This window comes from Oncorhynchus mykiss, chromosome 2, assembly GCF_057628025.1.
Source record: "Oncorhynchus mykiss isolate SJ-2025 chromosome 2, ASM5762802v1, whole genome shotgun sequence".
In the NCBI taxonomy this organism is placed as follows: domain Eukaryota; kingdom Metazoa; phylum Chordata; class Actinopteri; order Salmoniformes; family Salmonidae; genus Oncorhynchus; species Oncorhynchus mykiss.
Genome location: NC_143023.1, coordinates 22,033,847 through 22,051,981, shown reverse-complemented (window position 1 = coordinate 22,051,981; position 18,135 = coordinate 22,033,847). Strand labels below are relative to the sequence as shown.

General features: G+C 43.2%; 1 protein-coding gene across 3 annotated transcripts in view; it reads left to right on the top strand.

The window, feature by feature from the left end:
- Positions 1 to 17,498, top strand: part of LOC110538037 (uncharacterized) — a 40,808-nt gene extending 23,310 nt beyond the window's left edge. For 2 of the 3 annotated variants that reach the window (XM_021624595.3, XM_090192863.1), the window contains exons 2-3: positions 7,963 to 8,028; positions 8,251 to 17,498. In XM_021624595.3, coding sequence (XP_021480270.3) covers positions 8,300 to 16,516 — 8,217 coding nt within the window. In that variant the 5' untranslated portion in view covers positions 7,963 to 8,028; positions 8,251 to 8,299 and the 3' untranslated portion in view covers positions 16,517 to 17,498. The remainder of the gene's footprint in view (positions 1 to 7,962; positions 8,029 to 8,250) is intronic. The other variant, XM_021624604.3, reaches the window with a different exon arrangement.
- The last annotated feature ends 637 nt before the right edge of the window (positions 17,499 to 18,135 follow it).

The window sequence follows — 18,135 nt, the reverse complement described above, 5'->3', positions numbered from 1 at the left end:
GTCTTGATCACGTTGAGGGAGAGGTTGTTGTCCTGGCATCACACGGCCAGATCTCTGACCTTCCTAAAAGCTGTCTCATCATTGTCGGTGATCAAGCCTACCACTGTTGTGTCATCTGCAAACATGATGATGGTGTTGGAGTTGTGCATGGCCATGCAGTCATGGGTGAACAGGGAGTAGAGGAGGTGACTGAGCACACAACTCTGAGGGGCCCCCGTGTTAAGGATCTGCGTGGAGGATGTGTTGTTACCTACTCTTACCACCTGGGGGCGGCCCATCAGGATCCAGTTGCAGAGGGAGGTGTTTAGTCCCAGTGTCCTTAGCTTAGTGATGAGCTTTGAGGGCACAATGGTGTTGAACGCTGCTGTTCATTGACTACAGCTCAGGTGGGAAAGGGCAGTGAGGAGTGCAATAGAGATTGCATCATCTGTTGGGGCGGTATGCAAATTGGAGTGGGTCTAGGGTTTCTGGGATAATGGTGTAAAAATCACATTTATTTATAAAGCCCTTCTTACATCAGCTGAAATCTCAAAGTGCTGTACAGAAACCAAGCCTAAAACTCCAAACAGCAAGCAATGCAGGTGTAGAAGCATGGTGGCTAGGAAAAACTCCTTAGAAAGGCCAGAAACCTAGAGAGGAACCAGGCTATAACGGAACATGGCCAAGATGATCAAATGTACATAGATGACCAGCAGGGTCAAATAATAATGATCACAGTGGTTGTCGAGGGTGCAACAGATCAGCATCGAGGGTGCAAAATGTCAGTTGGCTTTTCATAGCCGATCATTCAGAGTATCTCTAGTCCTCCTGCTGTCTCTAAAGAGTTGAAAACAGCAGGTCTGGTACAGGTAGCACGTTCTGTGAACAGGTCAGGGTTCCATAGCCGCAGGCAGAACAGTTGAAACTGAAGCAGCAACACTGCCAGGTGGACTGGGGACAGCAAGGAGTCATCAGGCCAGGTTGTCCTGAGGCATGGTCCTAGGGCTCAGGTCCTCCGAGAGAGAGAAAGAATTAGAGAGCATACTTAAATTCTCACAGGACACCGGATAAGACCTGAGAAATAATCCAGATATAACAGACTGACCCTAGCCCCCCGACACAAACTACTGCAGCATAAATACTGGAGGCTGAGACAGGAGGGGTCGGGAGACACTGGCCCCGTTCGACGATTCCCCCGGACAGGGCCAAACAGGCAGGATATAACCCCACCAACTTTGCCAAAGCACAGCCCCCACACCACTAGGGTGACATCTTCAACCACCAACTAACCATCCTGAGACAAGGCCGAGTATAGCCCACAAAGATCTCCGCCACGGCACAACCCAAGGGGGGCGCCAACCCAGACAGGAAGATCACGTGAGTGACTCAACCCACTCAACGGCATGGAAGAGCACCAGTAAGCCAGTGACTCAGCCCCTGTAATAGAGTTAGAGGCAGAGAATCCCAGTGGAGAGCGGAGAATCGGCCAGGCAGACACACCAAGGGCGGTTCATTGCTCCAGTGCTTTTCCGTTCACCTTCACACTCCTGGGCCAGACTACACTCAATCATAGGACCTACTGAAGAGATGAGTCTTCAATAAAGACTTAAAGGTTGAGACCGAGTCTGCGTCTCTCACATGGGTAGGCAGACCATGCCATAGAAATGGAGCTCTTTTGGAACCAGGCTATAACGGAACATGGCCAAGATGATCAAATGTACATAGATGACCAGCAGGGTCAAATAATAATGATCACAGTGGTTGTCGAGGGTGCAACAGATCAGCATCGAGGGTGCAAAATGTCAGTTGGCTTTTCATAGCCGATCATTCAGAGTATCTCTAGCCCTCCTGCTGTCTCTAGAGAGTTGAAAACAGCAGGGCCCGACGTTCACAGGTGGGGGTTGTGCTTACAGCCCAACACCGTGCAGGACGTTTGGCATTTGCCAGAGAACACCAAGATTGGCAAATTCGCCACTGGTGCCCTGTGCTCTTCACAGATGAAAGCAGGTTCACACTGAGCACGTGACAGACGTGACAGTCTGGAGACGCCGTGGAGAACGTTCTGCTGCCTGCAACATCCTCCAGCATGACCGGTTTGGCGGTGGGTCAGTCATGGTGTGGGATGGCATTTCTTTGGGGGGCCGCACAGCCCTCCATGTGCTCGCCAGAGGTAGCCTGACTGCCATTAGGTACCGAGATGAGATCCTCAGACCCCTTATGCTGGTGCGGTTGGCCCTGGGTTCCTCCTAATGCAAGACAATGCTAGACCTCATGTGGCTGGAGTGTGTTAGCAGTTCCTGCAAGAGGAAGACATTGATGTTATGGACTGGCCCGCCCGTTCCCCAGACCTGAATCCAATTGAGCACATCTGGGACATCATGTCTCGCTCCATCCACCAACGCCACTGCACCACAGACTGTCCAGGAGTTGGCGGATGCTTTAGTCCAGGTCTGTGAGGAGATCCCTCAGGAGACCATCCCCCACCTCATCAGGAGCATGCCCAGGCGTTGTAGGAAGGTCATGCAGACAGGTGGAGGCCACACACACTACCGAGCCTCATTTTGACTTGTTTTAAGGACATTACATCAAAGTTGGATCAGCCTGTAGTGTGGTTTTCCACTTTAATTTAGAGTGTGACTCCAAATCCAGACCTCCATGGGTTGATACATTTGATTTCCATTGATAATTTGTGTGATTTTGTTGTCCTCACATTCAACTATGCAAAGAAAAAAGTATTCAATAAGAATATTTAATTCATTCAGATCTAGGATGTGTTATTTTAATGTTCCCTTTATTTTTTTGAGCAGTGTATATGGCATGACCAAATAGGAAAGATGGGTAGGAGCATGCCCATGTAATGCTTTGTAGGTTAGCAGTAAAATCTTGAAATCAGCCCTTGCCTTAACAGGAAGCCAGTTTAGAGAGGCTAGCACTGGAATAATATGATCACATTTTTTGGTTCTAGTCAAGATTCTAGCAGCCGTGTTTAACACTAACTTGTGTTTATTTAGTGCTTAATCCGGGTAGCCGGAAAGTAGAGCATTGCAGTAGTCCAACCTAGAAGTGACAATCTGCATTTTTGGACAAAGTTTCTGATTTTTGCAATGTTACGTAGATGGAAAAAAGCTGTTCTTGAAACAGTCTTGATATGTTTGTCAAAAGAGTTTAGGGTCCAGAGTAACGCCGAGGTCCTTCAGTTTTATTTGAGACGACTGTACAACCATCAAGATGAATTGGTGTTGATATGAGCCATGACCAGCCTGTCAAGGCACTTCACGTCTACAGATGTGAGTGCTACGGATCGGTAGTTTAGGCAGATTAACTTCGTGTTCATGGGCACAGGGACTATGGTGGTCTGCTTCAAACATGTTGGTATTAGACTGTCAGCGACAGGTTGAAAATGTCAATGAAGACATTGGCCAGTTGGTCCGCGAATGCTCCAAGTACACATCCTGGTAATCCATCTGGCCCTGCAGCTTGGTGAATGTTGATCAGTTTTAAAGGTCTTACTCACATAGTCGTCCGGAACAGCTCATGCTCTCATGCATGTTTCAGTGTTACTTTCCTCGAAGCGAGCATTTAGGTAATTTAGCTCGTCTGGTAAGCTTGTGTCACTGGGCAGCTCGCGGCTGTGTTTCCATTTGTAGTCTGTAATAGTTTGCAAGCCCTGCCGACGAGCGTCGGAGCCGGTGTAGTACGATTCAATCTTAGTCATGTATTGATGCTTTGCCTGTTTGATGGTTCGTAGGAGGTCATAGCGGGATTTCTTATAAACTTCCCAGATTAGAGTCCTGCTCCTTGAAAGTCGCAGCTCTACCGTTTAGCTCAGTGCGGGTGTTGCCTGTAAATCCATGGCTTCTTGTTGGGTTATGTACGTACGGTCACTGTGGGGACGACGTCATCGATGCACTTATTGATGAAGCCAATGACTGATGTGGTGTACTCCTCAATGCCATCGAAAAAATCCCGGAACAGATTCCAGTCTGTGCTAGCAAAACAGACCTGTAGCTTAGCATCTGCTTCATCTGACCACTTTCTTATTGACTGAGTCACAGTGCTTCCTGCTTTAGATTTTTGCTTGTAAGCCGGAATCAGGAGCATAGAATTATGGTCAGATTTGCCAAATGGAGGGCGAGGGAGAGCTTTGTGTGTGGAGTAAAGGTGGTCTACAGTTTTCTTTTTCCTCTGGTTGCACATTTAACATGCTGGGAGAAATTAGGTAAAACAGATTTGAGTTTGCCTGCATGAAAATTCCCCAGCCACTAGGACTTACGCCTCTGAGTGTTTTCCTGTTTGCTTATGGTGGTGTACAGCTCATTTAGTGCGGTCCTAGTCCCAGCATCGGGTTGTGGTAAATGGACAGCTACAAAGAATATAGATTAAAAACTCTTGGTAAATAGTGTGGTCTACAGCTCATCATAAGATACTCTACTTTGCGCGATCAAAACCTTGAGACTTCCTTAGAATTCGTCTACCAGCTGTTCACAAATCCACACAGACGGCCGGCCACCCCTTGTTTTTCCAGGGGCAGCTGTTCTATCCTGCTGAAAAAGCGTAAAACCCGGCAGCTGTATGTTATTAATGTCGTTGTTCAGCTACGAGTCGGTGAAACAGTTAATGTCCCGTTGGTAGGATATACGTGATCGTAGTTTGTCTATTTTATTATCCAATGATTGTATGTTGGCTAATAGGAATGGAGGTAAAGGCAGATTACCCAGTCGCCGTCGGATCATTACAAGGCACCCAGACCTGCTTCCCCGATATATCTTTCTCCTGCGAATGACGGGGATAAGGGCCTTGTCTGGCGTCTGAAGTAAATCCTTCACGTTCAACTGGTTAGCCCCTGTAGGGTATGTGGGACGCTAGCATCCCACCTGGCCAACTTCCAGTGAGATTGCAGAGCGCCAAATTCAAATGCAGAAATACTCATTATAAAAAATCTGAAAAGATACAACTATTTTACATTAACTTCTTTTGAATCCAACCACGGTGTCAGATTTCAAAAATGCTTTACGGCGAAAGCATACCTTACAATTATTTGAGAACATAGCCCAGAAGACAACCATTACAAACAGTAACCAGCCAAGTAGAAAAGTTACAGAAGTCAGAAATAGAGAAAATTTAAATCACTTACCTTTGAGCTTCATATGGTTGCACTCAGAAGACATTTATTTATTCAATAAATGTTCCTTTTGTTTGATAAAGTCTGTTTTGTTCTCGTTTTCTAAAGTAATCCACAGGCTCAAACGCAGTCACAACAGGAAGACGACAAATCCAAATTGTATCCGTAAAGTTCATAGAAACATGTCAAACGATGTTTATATTCAATCCTCAGGTTGTTTTTAGCCTAAATAATCGATAATATTTCAATCGGACAATAACGTCGTCAATATAAAAGGTAAACAAGAAAGGCACTCTCTCGGTCGCGTGCATGAAAAAGCTCTGACACGGCAGGGTGCACGCATTCAGACTGCTCTTACTCGCTCATTTTTCAGAATTCAAGCCTGAAACAATTTTTAAAGACTATTGACATCTAGTGGAAAGCATAGGAACTGCAATTTGAGTCCTAAGTCAATGGATACTGTAATGTCATTGAATAGAAAACTTCAATAACAAAAAATCCTACTTCCTGAATGGATTTTTCTCAGGTTTTCGCCTGCCAAATCAGTTCTGTTATACTCACAGACATTATTTTAACAGTTTTGGAAACGTTAGTGTTTTCTATCCAAATCTACTAATTATATGCATATCCTATCTTCTGGGCCTGAGTAGAAGGCAGTTTAACTTGGGCATGCTTTTCATCCAAAAATCCAAATGCTGCCCCCTACCCTAGAGAAGGGTAACTAACTTCTTATCCGGTGAAATTGCAGAGCGCGAAATTCAAACTCCAGAATTATAAATATTTAACCTTCATAAAATCACAATTATAATACATTACAATACGCGGTGTCAGATTTCAAAAAAGGCTTTACGGCAAAAGCACACCATGAGATTATTTGAGGACAGCGGTCCCCGCATACAAAAGCATGAAAAACATATATTTCAACCAGGCAGGTGCGCCACGAAAGTCAGAAATAGCGATATAATAAATGCCTTACCTTTGATCTTCTTCTGTTGGCACTCCAAAAGGTCCCAGATACATCACAAATGGTCCTTTTGTTCGATAATGTCCTTCTTTATATCTATAAAAACTCAGTTTAGCTGGTGCGCTTCAGTCAATAATCCACTCAGTTTGCCTCCTTCAAAATGCATACAAAATGAATCCCAAACGTTACTAATAAACTTTTCCAAACAAGTCAAACAACGTTTATAATCAAATATTAGGTACCCTAATACATACATAAACAACATTTAAGACAGAGAATTGTTATAGTCTTTACTGGAGAAAAATACCAAAGAATGCCACGCGTTTGGAAACACTACTGCCAAAATGAGAGCCACCTAGAAAAACTACAATTTCTGGCTAATTTTTCCAAAACCCAGCATTAAACTCTTTCTAAAGACTGCAGTTCCTAGGGCTTCCACTAGATGTCAACAATCTGGGAGGATTTTGCCTTGTAATAAAAGTGACCGCCATTGAAAACAGTGGTAGGCTGAACATTTATTTGGGGGATGGTTTGTCCTCGGGGTTTCACCTGACATATCAGTTCTGTTATACTCACAGACATCATTTTAACCGTTTTAGGTACTTTAGAGTGTTTTCTATCCAATTATATGCATAACCTAGCTTCTGGGCTTGAGTAACAGGCAGTTTACTTTGGACACGCGTTTCATCCGGACGTGAAAATACTGCCCCCTACCCAAGAGAGGTTAAAGAGAAACTCTTCTTCCAGTATGGGTTGAGTAATCGCTGTCCTGATATCTGGGAACTCTTTTTGTTCATTAGAGATAGTGGCAGAAACATTTTGTACAAAATAAGTTACAAATAACGCAAAAGAAACCACACAGTAGTACAATTTGGTTAGGGGACCGTAAAACGTCAGCCACCTTTTCCAGCGCCATTCTTCAATTATTTTCTTGGGGCCCTTCAATGCTGTGCCTCGATACAATCCTGTCTTGGAGCCCTATGGACAATTCCTTTGACCTCATGGCTTGGTTTTGCTCTGACATGCACTGTCAACTGTAGGACCTAATATTGACAGGTGTGTGCCTTACCAAATCATGTCCAATTAATAGAATTTACTACAGGTGCACTCCAAGTTGTAGAAACATCTCAAGGATATTCAATGGAAACAGGATGCACCTGAGCTCAATTTTGAGTCTCATAGGAAAGGGTCTGAATAGTTCTGTAAATAGTGTATTTATTTTTTTATACATTTAAAAAATGACAACCTGTTTTTGTTTTGTCATTATGGGGTATTGTGTGTAGATTTAAGGGGGGGGGGGGGGGGGGGGTGATTTAATCCATGATAGAATAAGGCTGTAACGTAACAAAATGTGGAAACTGAGAAGAGGTCTGAATACTTTCCGAATGCAACTGTAGCTTTTGGGTTGTTTCTGGACATTGCCATCTTACTACTGCTCTTAGCTGGTAGATATCTCTAGTAAAGACTATGACGGTGTAGCCTAATACCCCTTTCTCTACCGTGCCAACCAAGATTGTACTTTGCTGGCTTAGATATTTTCTTTTCACATTGTCCTTTCCAGCACAGTTCCAACAACTATGGTGGATGCATAATCAGGCTGGCAAAGTACAGCTTGGGTACAGGGCTCCACAAATGCTTCCAAATTGACTACCCTACCTCCAACAAGGAAAATGTCTGCAAACTGTGGAAAAATAAACAGTGCCTATACTGAGCCAGAGGAGTTTGTGAATTTGAAATCCTTTTGTATTTCGACTCATGAACCTCTGCAAGCTCTGTTCCAATGACATTGGCCCATTCAGAAATGGTTAAATGTAATGACGTCCTGACTTGGTGTTACTTTCTATCAACATAAAGTTTGAAGACCAATTTTGATGACCTTTTCTGTTTCATTTTCTAGCTTCGTGGGTAAATGTAGCCTTTCCCACATCAACCTGGACCCCATACACACATGCTAAAGCAGGTGGTGAGTATTTGGTCCAATTGTTTTGCATGCAGAGACAAACGTGACAAGAAATCTAGCCTAACGAATGTAGACATTTGCCTTAATCTTGATATGGTGTACTCTCCTTGTACAGCTAACATTTGATCACCAATACCCACTTCTACCAAGGTATTTTAATGAACTGTATGTGGTATCAGTGTGTGCAATATTCCATATCTTTCATGTATATGTATTCTCTTTCAGGATTGGGTTTTGGAAAACAGTGTTCCCAGGTCACCTGTGGAGGTCGAGCATGGCTCAAGGATTTAACACTTGTTTTCGGAACCTTCCGCCATTGTCGTCGGATTCAAGGACTTTGAATGTGCCTTTGGAATCTGAAGATAGTTTGGCGCACCACCTTGAAAGTCTCATTGAACATAATGACCTTTCCAACACCGTGGTTTCACCGGAAAACATTTCCTCAGACTTGAACTTGAGTTCAAACTTTTTCTCAAATTCCAATACTAGTTCTGATTTTGTACAACAGAAATACTATGATGACGTCGTTTGGCAAGATGAGGGTCAACCAGTACATCATGAAGGTCAGTTTAATCACACAAGCAACAGCCTCTTTGCCTCAGCTAGAGCAGCCAGTTCAAGTAATTGCCTCTCAACTTCAGGTGCAAACCTAAACCCCCATGATCTTAAACAAGAATGTGACTTATTGAACCCTTCGATTCTAGAGGACTACTCAGATGTTAGTAGCTGCTCAGAGTCCAATGTTGACAGGAAAGGGCCTTCTTGTGAAATGTTAAAACATGGTTCAAATGATTCTCCACTGGTTGCAGATGACAAGAAGGAAAATGAATGTGCATGGAAGAGCCCAAAGACCACCACAGGTTCCCCAGAAAGCATGTCTACAACAGAGAGTGAGGTAGAGGAGGATCAAGATGAACCACCAGAGAAGGAAAAGAAGACATTCATGATGCAAGAGAATAAATACTCGGAGACCTCCGGTGCTCCAGAAAGCCTATCTGTTTCAGAGGACGAGGGAGAAAAGGATAATCTGGATGGAGAAGCACATGAGAAAGATGAGACTTGCATGGAGCAAGATGATCAACACACAGACTCTCCCTCAGGTGGCGAAAAAAGTTTGACTGCCTCAGTGAATGAGAGAAAAGAGGAACTGGATGATGAAGCACAGAATGCGGAAGAGGAATGCATGGAGGAAGAGGATCGGTACTCAAATGTCAGTAGCCTAGAGGGCCAAAATGAAGGAACCATTGTAAGCGAGAGCTTTAAAGAGGAAGAGCATTCATTATCCCAAGGAACTATGGACTCGCAGGGTATCGATGCATCCAATGCTCAAGAATCTGCTCACAAGCTGAATGATAATACCTGTGCCTTTGACTATCAGGATTCAGTAAAGGATAATGACTCTTTAAAGGTTGCTGGTCAAGAAAATGGCAAAAGTTCCTCTGTCATTTGTGGATTAGGCCTAGGGGGTAGCAATCAAACGTTTGAGTCTTGTTTGGAATTCCCTGAAAATCAATCGCTGAAAACTAGATTTCAGGAGATGGTTGGTAGTGGCACTCAAAGTACAAACTCAACCTATGAGGAAAGTGCAAGTGATTCCATTCGTGGAAGTGGAGGGAAAGAGGATCACAGTAGCTTTGATTTTTTGGAGCGTTGTTTAGGTCTGAACAACTTTGGAATTGAACAGAAGTCCTGTATTGAAAATAAGTGGCTAAGACCTATCGATGAGTCAAATGTATCATCTTGTTTGGAAGAGGACCAGGCATCCCAACAGAACCTAATGCGCCATATCAAGCCACCAGACCTTGTGAGAGCTGGTCTTGAAAACACACGAAAGACATTTCATAAAGTATACACAGCAGATGATGAGCAAGAACCCCCAGTGCTAAGTGAATGCTACGGTGAACCATTGTCAAGAGAAGATTGTATGAGTGACACCGAGGGTAATCAGGAAAGGGGGGAGACCGGGTCTATTGATTCAACTGAGTTGAACCAGGAGGGAGGAGATTCAACTATTGATAACATTGAAGACGAGAGGGATTTTGAGGACCAAGCAGCTCAGTTGAAATCCTCACTGCATATGAGGAAATGCATGCACCCTATTGTACTGCTCAGGAAGTCTGAACTAAAAAATGACACAGGTGGGGCTTATCAGTGTGCAGCATGCCAACAGGCTACACAAAGTATAGACCATCTAATTGAGCACCACCATTGTAACCACTCTGAGAACAAATTAAATTTCTGTCAGACCTGTGGTACTTACATGACATGTGATTCACTAGCCAAGAAACATCAGTGTGGTATTATTGATGAAAATGCACAACTCTCTTCTAATATGAAACCCCAGAAGAGAAAATCAACCGGGCATGCTTTTCACAAATGTAGATACTGCACACATACATTTTACAGACTCTGTGATTACAACAAGCATGTGCAGAGGCACTCGGGTAGAACTGAACATAAGTGTCATAGGTGTGGCTGTAACTTTTCACAACGTCGTAGTCTGAACAGACATTTATGTGAAAAGAAATGCCAGCGTCGAAGTTCACAAGTTCCTGTTAAACAGATTCAAACAACCCCACGTATCAGCATTTACAAAAAGGGAACTGTACATCCATATGTCCTCCCACCAAACAGCCCCTATGCCAATCTTCCAGATTGTTTTGTGAAACTAGTGGACATTTGCAAGGAGCATGTTTGTCGTCTTTGTGGGAAAAGCTTTGCAAGCAGTGCAAAACTCTACAAGCATGGATACAATGTACACCATACAAAAACCAGGTCATATAAGGTTCGGCCTAAGTGTCAGAACACATACAGGTCATATAAGTGTCAGAAATGCCTGATGACATTCAATTATTCAAGCAATTTTAGCAGGCACAAGAAAAGATGCAAAGGAGCTGAGATGAATGAGAAATTCAAGTGCCCTCTTTGCCCACGCCTTTTCAAATATTCCTACAACCGGTCCCGCCATTTGCGTGAGCAGTGCATTAAAGACTTTACACAGGGAATCTCAGGGAAAGTTGACATGAAATTCCGATGCCCCTTCTGCACCACCACCTTTACTAATGCTTCTAACCGACATAGACACATAAGACTGGTGTGCCTCAAGGAATATATACACAATGAGACTTCAAGGACCAAAGCTGAACGCCAGGAAAACATGGCCCAGAAAGAAACACAAAAGCCGCCACTGAAAACAGCACTGAATCAAAATGAGCCGGGTCTCAAATGCAACTACTGTCCGGCCATTTTTGCTCATTCTTCTGGGAAGTACAGACACATGAGGAAACATAAGTTGTTTGAAAACACTGGAAAAAAGATCAAGTTCAGGTATTCAAACATAATTCCAATTTCTAACAAGTCCAAGGCTAGTATTGTGGAGCCCAAAGACGGTCCACTCTCCAGTGAAGCCAGCAGCCAGCCCTTTTCCTGTCTCTTCTGTGGAAAATGGTTCAACACTTCATATTCCCTAAAGAAACACATCTGTAGTATGCACATGGGTGACAAACCATATCGCTGCCTGGAATGTGGAAAACGTTTTGGGAAAGAAATCCATCTTGTTGCTCACAAAAAAGTGCACCAGCGAAGGATACAGTGTACTGTTTGCAAGAAGATACTTCCTACCATTGGGGACTTGATTCAACACAGGCAATCTCACATCAAAAAGGGCATGCTTCAGTGCCCAGACTGCCCATCGCAGTTCCAGTACCCAGTGTATCTTCTTCGACATATGGCATCACATCACAAACTTCAGCAAGAGCAGCCACTCAAAGAGAAAAAACAGAGGCACCCCTCAAAACTTGAGCCGCTTGGGTCCTTGCCACCAGTCAAAGAGCAGGAAGAGGGAGAAAAGTTGGGGTGCCCCATATGCCCAGAGGTCTTTCACAGTGGCACAGAACTGAGTAGTCACTGCCTAAACCATGTATCGGAGTCCTCTTCAAGTCAGTGTCCGTTTTGTAAACGCCTCTTCTCTTCCCGCACATCTTTGGTGCGTCATATACGCATTCATACAGGGGAGAAACCATTTTCTTGTCAGAGTTGTGGAGAATCTTTTCGTCGAAAAGAATATCTCCAGTTGCACCAAGAAAAGTGTCCAGGTCCACAAAGCAAACAAGAACTGCCCACTATCAAAGAAAGTGAAAATGTCTCATCAAAATCTTTGGTGACAAGAATAAGGAAAGTATACAAATGTTCATACTGTCCTCGGGAATTTGAAAAATTGCCCCGTTTATTACTGCACCACAATGGCCACATGCAAAATACAGTAACCCCCTGTCCAAAATGTGGTAAATGTTACAGACAAAGGCGCAAGTTACATGAAAGACTTTGCAATGGCTCAAACATAAAATCTATAGAGCCAGTGAGCACTGTCTGGCATCCTTGTAGGAATTGTGGGAGGAAGTTTTCAAGAGATTATAATCGAGATGTCCATGAGAGGATTTGCAACTCTGTAAAGCCCTTGCAAAAAAACACCAGCAATTCTGGGAACTCAAACATCCATCCTTGCAGGAATTGTGGCAAGTACTTTACAAGGAGTGATAATCGGAATTTCCATGAGAAGACTTGCAACTCTGCCAAGCCCTTGCAAAAAAACACCATAGAAATTAGGACCAGTAGCAGGGACAAGTTGCAGCACAAATGCCCCCACTGTCCAAGCAAGTTCAAGTACAGAAGTTTTCTCCTGAGACATATTGGGTCACACACTGGAGAAAAATCATATCCATGCATGCACTGTGGTCACAGCTATGGAATCCAATCACGATGCTTACAGCATGAAGCTTTCTGTGATGGTGTTAATAGACAAAAGCCACCAAGCGCCAGCCTTGGTGAATATAAGTGCAATATCTGCACAAAAATCTTCATGAAATCCCGAAACTTAAGGCGGCACATCCTAACGCACACAGAGGTAAAGCCATATCGCTGTAAGGCCTGTGACAGCTGTTTCTCCAGACATGATCATCTAAAACTGCACCAGAGTCGCTGCAAAGGGAAAAGACAACGTTTAGAAGTTCGCATTGCCAAAATTAGTCTGGCAGATGTTGGAAGGGGCTGGCAAAATAACCTGAACATTACCGATTCAGGAAAGCAACAAGGGTTTGACTGCAGCATATGTTCAAAGATCTTCCCCTCTCACAGCATTATGTCCCGACATATTGCCATGTCACATGCTATAAGAACCGTCAGTTCATTTACTCATGAAAAATCCCTTAAGAGACAAATAAACATTGGTGCATGTCAAAGATTTTACGCAAAAACAAAGCTTTCAGAAAAGCTAAATGTTACAAGCCCACCATCTAGAGAGACAAACCGACTTCTACAGAGGATCCAGCTGCAATATAAAGACAAACGCAAATTCAAATGTACCTTTTGCCCTCGCCTTTTCAAAAGTGGTGAGCAATTGAGGGTGCACACCCGCTTGCATACAGGGGAGAAACCTTTTGGATGTTCTAATTGTGGTGAAAGATTTATCCGTAGGGACTACCTGCAGCGCCATTTGAACAGGTGCAAAGGGGAACCTCTTGACAGAGTGCTTTGTGACAGATGTGGCGATGTATTTTCGCAAGACGAACTCGAGAACCATCAACTGACATGTGTTGTCAAGTGTAAATCACCTGCCCGTAGTCGAACTGAGTCCACTACTCGCAGTCCCCCAAAAGGGTTCTCCTGTGCTAATTGCAGTGCCCGCTTCCTGCTGTTCTCACAGCTCCAGCAACACTTTCTCAACACGCATAGAGACACTCCAACAAATCAGGCTTCACCTCTACAGGAGCAGTTGTCTAGCATGGTGAACATAAAAGAGGAGCCTATGGATGAAGGATATGGTGACACTTGGCAGAATAGTGATAACAATCTCATGTTTGATCAAGACAGTGATCCAAACGATATGAACAAACCCATTAAATGTCCACAGTGCAACTTGCATTTTGGAAATAAGGGTGGATTTTCCAGACACATGCGTACACATTTAGGAGAGTACCCATTCAACTGCAAGAAATGCAATAAAGGCTTTTGGAACAACAATTTATGTCGGAAACATGTAAGGAAATGTAGACTTGTAAAGGTCACAAAGGAAGAAGTTAACACGGACTCTGTAATTACTTCAGAGCTGGATCCTACTCTTAAAGAGACTGTTCTAGTCTTCAACCAAGGTTACAAAACAACAGGCACTGGGGTTTTGCAGACTAATTTCTCCTGCAAAGATGACTTGAAGGATTTAACACTGCAGAATTCCTCTGGAAATCAAGGCAAAGGACAATCTTCCCATGATAGAAGACATAGTGGTCAACAAGTCCCAGGCAACAAGTACCAGTGCTCAGAGTGCGATAGAAGTTTCACAGATGGGCTTCTGCTCATCAGCCATTTAGAGGACCATGGGCGTGAGGAGCTAGAAAGAAAAAAGAAATTTTGCCAGCCTTGTGGTAAGACGTTTGCTAATCCTTCAGACCTAGCAAGGCATATGAGAGGCCACTGGAATGAGAAGATATTTTCTTGCCCACAATGTCCACAGACTTTTCCCTGTCCTTCTGACCTTGACATCCATAGAACTTGTCATGACTCAAATAGACCATTTGTCTGCAAAGAGTGTCAACAAAGGTTTTGGACCAGTCAATCTTTAGAAAACCATCAAAGCCAAGCTCATTCAAAAGAACTAATTCATACATGCCATGTCTGTAACAAGAACTATTCAATCAGAAGTTCACTTGTTAAACATATTAGGATGAAGCATCAAACCCAGAAGAACATGGATGTTGTTTTCTACGTGAAGGAAAAGGAGACTGCAGTGCAAGAGAAATTTGACATGGACGTTGATGTGGATGGAGGAAGTAATGCAAGTAATGATGAAGATGAAAATGCTAATGAGGACAATGACTCTGACTCTGCAGACTACTTCCCCTGCCATGTCTGTGGGAAAACGTTCACCACATCAGAAAGCCTTGAGGATCACCAACGCTGTCACCTCGGTGAAAAACCTCATGAGTGTGCAGAATGTGGCAAATGTTTTTTCCAGGCAGGGCAACTGCAACAGCACCTTCGGAGCCACAAGTCTGAGTATCAGTGTCAAATATGTGGCAGAGGCTTTGTTTCACTCTTTGCCTTACGCAAACACAAGCATACTCATGGAAAGAGCCGTCAACACCGTTGCTCCAAGTGCCCGCTCAGCTTCACAGGGCCCTCGCAGCTGGCAGAGCACATGGGCACCCACCGCGATGACAATTTCCCTTGTGATATATGTGATCGCACATTCTCCTGCAAGATGAGTCGAGCAGAGCACCGGAAAATCCACACTGAGACAGAGGATATTCCACCAGAGAGGACTGCATCCCCCTCTCCTACTGCCTCTTCCTCTACAATGAAACACCTTCAATATCGTTGTGGGGTTTGTAATGAACGTTTCAAAGAACCAGAACAACTGTCTGAGCATGGGTGCATGGCTGCCAGAGAACGACCTTATTCATGCCATGAATGTAATAAGCATTTCTTGCAAGCGTCTCACTTAAATAAGCATGAGCTCAGTCACTACCAAATACCACAATCATACGTGTATCGGTGCAATCAGTGCCACATGAGTTTCAACTACCGTCACAATTTTGTCAGTCATTTAAATAAACACGGTGACGATGAGGCTGCAGCAGACGCTCTGAAAGGAGGCTCAGTGACAAATGCTTGGGAAACTGTTTCAGAGAAGAGAACAATTTACAAATGCCCAATTTGCCCTCACAGGTTTGCTCATGCCATAGAATTGGCAAGTCACCTTTCAATTCACTCAGAGAACACGTTTGCTTGCAGTGTTTGCAAGTTGACATTTCCCAACAAAAGCAAGCTTGCTGAACATGAGCGGAGCCATCTGACTGCTGCAACACAATACGAGTGCACTGAGTGTGGTCAGAGCTTCTTGGGCAGTGATTTCCCCCAGCACCACTGTGCACGTCGGCAACATGCTGTTATAGACCATGAACGCCCACATCTGTCTAATAGACAGTCAATGGAGGAGGAGCTGGATGTTGGGGAGGACTTCTTTAATTGTACTGTCTGCTTAATGCGATTCTCTTCTCGCGGTAGTCTCCAGCAGCATCTAAACAAAGAGCATCACAATGAACGGCCATTCAAGTGCCAGTCTTGTGGAAAGACCTTTGCTCTGAAGAGATATCTCAGAGACCATGAGCGAAGACAACATAAGTTTGGCACTGAACGAGCCGACCCGACATACAAAGCCACAGACAGTGAGAGCCAGTACAAGTGCTCAGTTTGCCCCAAAACATTAACCTCGGCACACGACCTGTCATTGCATATGAAAGTGCACACCGAACAGGAATCTGGAGGAGACCACCGTTGTGACATGTGCTACAAATCATTCAGTCGACTGTCTCTTCTCAGGCAGCATCAAGAAAGTCATGTTGGGCAAGTTGTATATGAATGCACAGAGTGTGACAAAGCGTTTGCTTTCCCACATCTTCTAGAGGAACATCAAATGTCTCATGCTGCTGGACCATAAGTATTTTCTCACCATCAAAAACCTCCCACTTAACTAAATGTAAAAAGACAAGCTTGACAATGGACATAGAAAAGACCTCCTGCCTCACTGATTGTGTTCAATTATCCAATGAACTCAGTAATGTCATAGAATTTCTTTTTTTTTCTGGTGCTGTTTGCAGTCAACAAGCAATTTTGTGTTCACACTTCCATCTTAATTGTTTAAAGTTTTTGATTGGCTCACAAGATGCTTAACTGTGTTTTTACCCCATGTCTTCTCAAATGTTTGGCCTACAACCTGGTTCGTGAAAAGGTTTAGATTATATTTACAGATTTCCTCCTATTTTAACATTTTATATCTGGTCAGAACTGCAGTTCATTGATACTATTACCTTTCCATAGAGCACTAATTTGTAATAACCTCCATGTTCAATTGTATATAGTTGTTTAAATGTCTTATGTGCCCTGAATGCAATTATAAAAGTTTCAGTTCACATTACACAAAATGAAATGTAAGCTTTTTACAATGGAATAAATTCCTGACTCTGAAGAAGTGGAATGGGCTGTCATTGACAGTTTTAGGAATCCATATTGACCAGTTTCTCTTTTTTTTTCTGCTTGCTAATCCATTACTCTGCCTAACCTTCTAAACATATTATCACTTAGACTTTAATAATGACGTGGGGTACTTTTAGCCATGTATGATCCATGTAGCTCTTCTAAACATTTGAAACCTTTCCAAATCTAAAACCACAGCATTGTATATTATGTAAATATTACATGATCGTAAACCATTTAAGTATTTGACATGAAATTGACCATTGTTGTAAGCTATTAATTTTCCCTGTGTTAAACATTCTATCATTCATTCAAATGCCTTATATGTGTTTTGGATGTAGTAGTTCAAGGCCAACATTTGTTGACATTTTTTCCTTATTGGGTGTTACTTTTGTATGGATGGTGTTTCAATCAAAAGACATTAATAAACAAAATAAACCAGTCAACTGGTCATCTGTTGTTGGATTCTTATTGATAACTTTATTTTTAACAGTGTATGATTTGTCTTTTTGATTATAAAGTAAGAGGATCTTGAAACTAGTTGTCACAAGAAAAATGTTTGCTCATGCATTGGTTATATATAATATATATATTTTAGGTTGACTTAGATTTTACCGTTGGGATGGTGTTCTTCGGCTTGCAAGCCTCCCCTTTTTCTTCCAAATGTAACGATGGTCATTATGGCCAAACAGTTCTATTTTTGTTTCATCAGACCAGAGGACATTTCTACAAAAAGTACGATCTTCGTCCCCATGTGCAGTTGCAAACCGTAGTCTGGCTTTTTTATGGAGGTTTTGGAGCAGTGGCTTCCTTGCTGAATGGCCTTTCAGGTTATGTTGATATAGGACTAGTTTTACTGTGAATATAGATACTTTTGTACCTGTTTTCTCCAGCATCTTCACAAGGTCCTTTGCTGTTGTTCTGGGATTGATTTGCACTTTTCGCACCAAAGTACGTTTATCTGTAAGAGACAGAATGTGTCTCCTTCCTGAGCGGTATTACGGCTGCGTGGTCTCATGGTGTTTGTACTTGCGTACTATTGTTTATACAGATGAACATGGTACCTTCAGGCGTTTGGAAATT